The sequence below is a fragment of the Poecilia latipinna genome, unplaced genomic scaffold, assembly GCF_001443285.1.
Source record: "Poecilia latipinna isolate Pla-1442-1.1 unplaced genomic scaffold, P_latipinna-1.0 Scaffold143, whole genome shotgun sequence".
Lineage (NCBI taxonomy): Eukaryota > Metazoa > Chordata > Actinopteri > Cyprinodontiformes > Poeciliidae > Poecilia > Poecilia latipinna.
Genome location: NW_015112759.1, coordinates 427,496 through 429,411, shown reverse-complemented (window position 1 = coordinate 429,411; position 1,916 = coordinate 427,496). Strand labels below are relative to the sequence as shown.

Here is a 1,916-nt window from a genome sequence, read left to right as displayed (position 1 = left end):
GAGACGGACAAGCTCCCACACAGTGTTTCCTCTGGACTCAGACAGGTTAGTATCAGCATCCGTGTTCAGAAGAGCTGAGGTGAAGTTCGATCTGACCAATGAGGCGATCTGTGTTGTGTTTCCATGTCTGACATTCAGATAAAATGCTGAGCTGCTGCAGCTACAAGGTCTTTGGTGATTAAGCTCTTTAAAGTCCAAAAATACCTCATGGCGAAGTGTTGCAACTGTGAGCTGCCACATTAATAACAAGCACGCACACACACACACACACACACACACACACACACACACACACACGCACCAAAAAGGAGGAGTGTTTCACACTAATATAGACACATAACGGAATGGTCCAGTTTTTGTTGCAGCTCATTTGATTTCAGCAGCTTTTGTAAACTGGGTTGAACTCTTAGAGGTTCAGTTCAGCTGAACCATCATGGCTGCTTCTGAGTTCAAGTAAACCAGTTCAATGAACATGGGAACATCTGGCTTCAGCTGCAGAACCAGCTCCGAGTTTAGAGTCCAGTTGGTACTGGGAGGCAGTTTCACACACTTGTGGTCACAGATGGATTTTTATGTGGTAGTTTTTCTGTAAAACCTCATTTAATGAAAGGATCAGACAGAAAAGGATTTACCAACATGCTGAAACATGAACATTTTATCCTTCATAACAAGACTTCAGTCACAGCATCGTCTTAACGTTCAATCTGTTTTACTGTGAGACACAAATAGAGTGTGTGGAGTTGAGCAGGAAAATACAGAACGAGCTCCTAGTTGGAAGACATGATGGCCTCAATGAAAAGGCTGGTGGATGTAACCAACTGTGAGGAAAATAAACAGAACCATGGATGGGTTTCAGCTCTCAGCCGTTTCTCCATCAGTCCTTGGTCTGAAACATATTGCTGCTGCATTCTGCCCTGAGGTCCAGCAACAGCCCTTAGCAACAGTTGCCCCCAGTTACAGTCATTTGCCTTGTGCTGCAATGGCATCTAGGGTCCAGTGCAGGGTTGACACTTTGCACACACTGAGCTGTTTGCTTTTCTCAATTCCCATGATGGCTAGAAAGTGGAGACTTGTTTCCACCGACTGTTTCTGCTCCATCGGTCAAAGGCTCTGAAAATAGTCTCGGCCTCTCAAAGTTTATTACTCTGTGTTTTTCACACATCACTGAAACAAGGGCGGCAGGAGACCAAAGCACATTTTCCTCAATGCAGCTATGCTAAAATTAGCTTCAAGACTGTGAAACAGACTGGAAACTGGAAGTGAGCAACGAATAAGGACTTAATGAAGACGCAGGTATCCAGTCAAAGAGGAAGCCCAACTGACCTGGACGACTCCTTCCTTATGCATGGTGATGATGTTGTTGGGGTCTTTGGACAGTTGGTACAGGGCCATGGTTGTGTTAAGGAGGAGTGAACTGTCGTTCGACTCCAGGTAATGAACCACAGGGCCAACGGCTTTATGTTCACCAAAGCATGCCCTGTTGGAGCTCCACGTGCAGCAGTGGCCGATGGCCTCAGCCAGGTGGCAGCGGAGTCTGACATCGGTCTGTAGAGAGAACAGGAAGAAAATTTTGACCAACATCCTCCTGATCAGCTGATATCTGAAGAAACTGGAAGCAAAACACCAGCTAAACTTCAACCTGACTGTAAACCAGACAGAATCTTGGTATTCAGACAGTAAAAGCTGTTTTGTTGTCAGTAGTGACATGTTCTTACTGTGCTAGTCAGCCCGGCCAGCAGCGGGACAACCCCGCGATCAGAGAGGACGCCCAGGATCTCCTTGTCTTTGGCTAGTTTGGCGATGACGGCACAAATGCTCGTCAGAACCTCGTTGCTTGGTGACTTCAGTAATTGAATGATCAGCTTGAGTCCACAAATCAGGAAGAGAACCATTTCCCCAGTGTCCTGCAGTCACAT

General features: G+C 46.3%; 1 protein-coding gene across 12 annotated transcripts in view; it reads right to left on the bottom strand.

Moving 5' to 3' along the window:
- The window catches only part of odad2 (outer dynein arm docking complex subunit 2), a 73,075-nt gene that overhangs the window by 17,394 nt on the left and 53,765 nt on the right, over positions 1–1,916 (bottom strand). For all 12 annotated transcript variants that reach the window (XR_001424563.1, XR_001424562.1, XR_001424561.1 and 9 more), the window contains 2 exons: positions 1,716–1,904; positions 1,324–1,545 (listed from right to left, as the gene is read on the bottom strand). Coding sequence is in view for 2 of the 12 variants with exons in the window: in XM_015029080.1 (XP_014884566.1) it covers positions 1,324–1,545; positions 1,716–1,904 (411 nt within the window). In the remaining 10 variants the exon portion in view is untranslated. The remainder of the gene's footprint in view (positions 1–1,323; positions 1,546–1,715; positions 1,905–1,916) is intronic.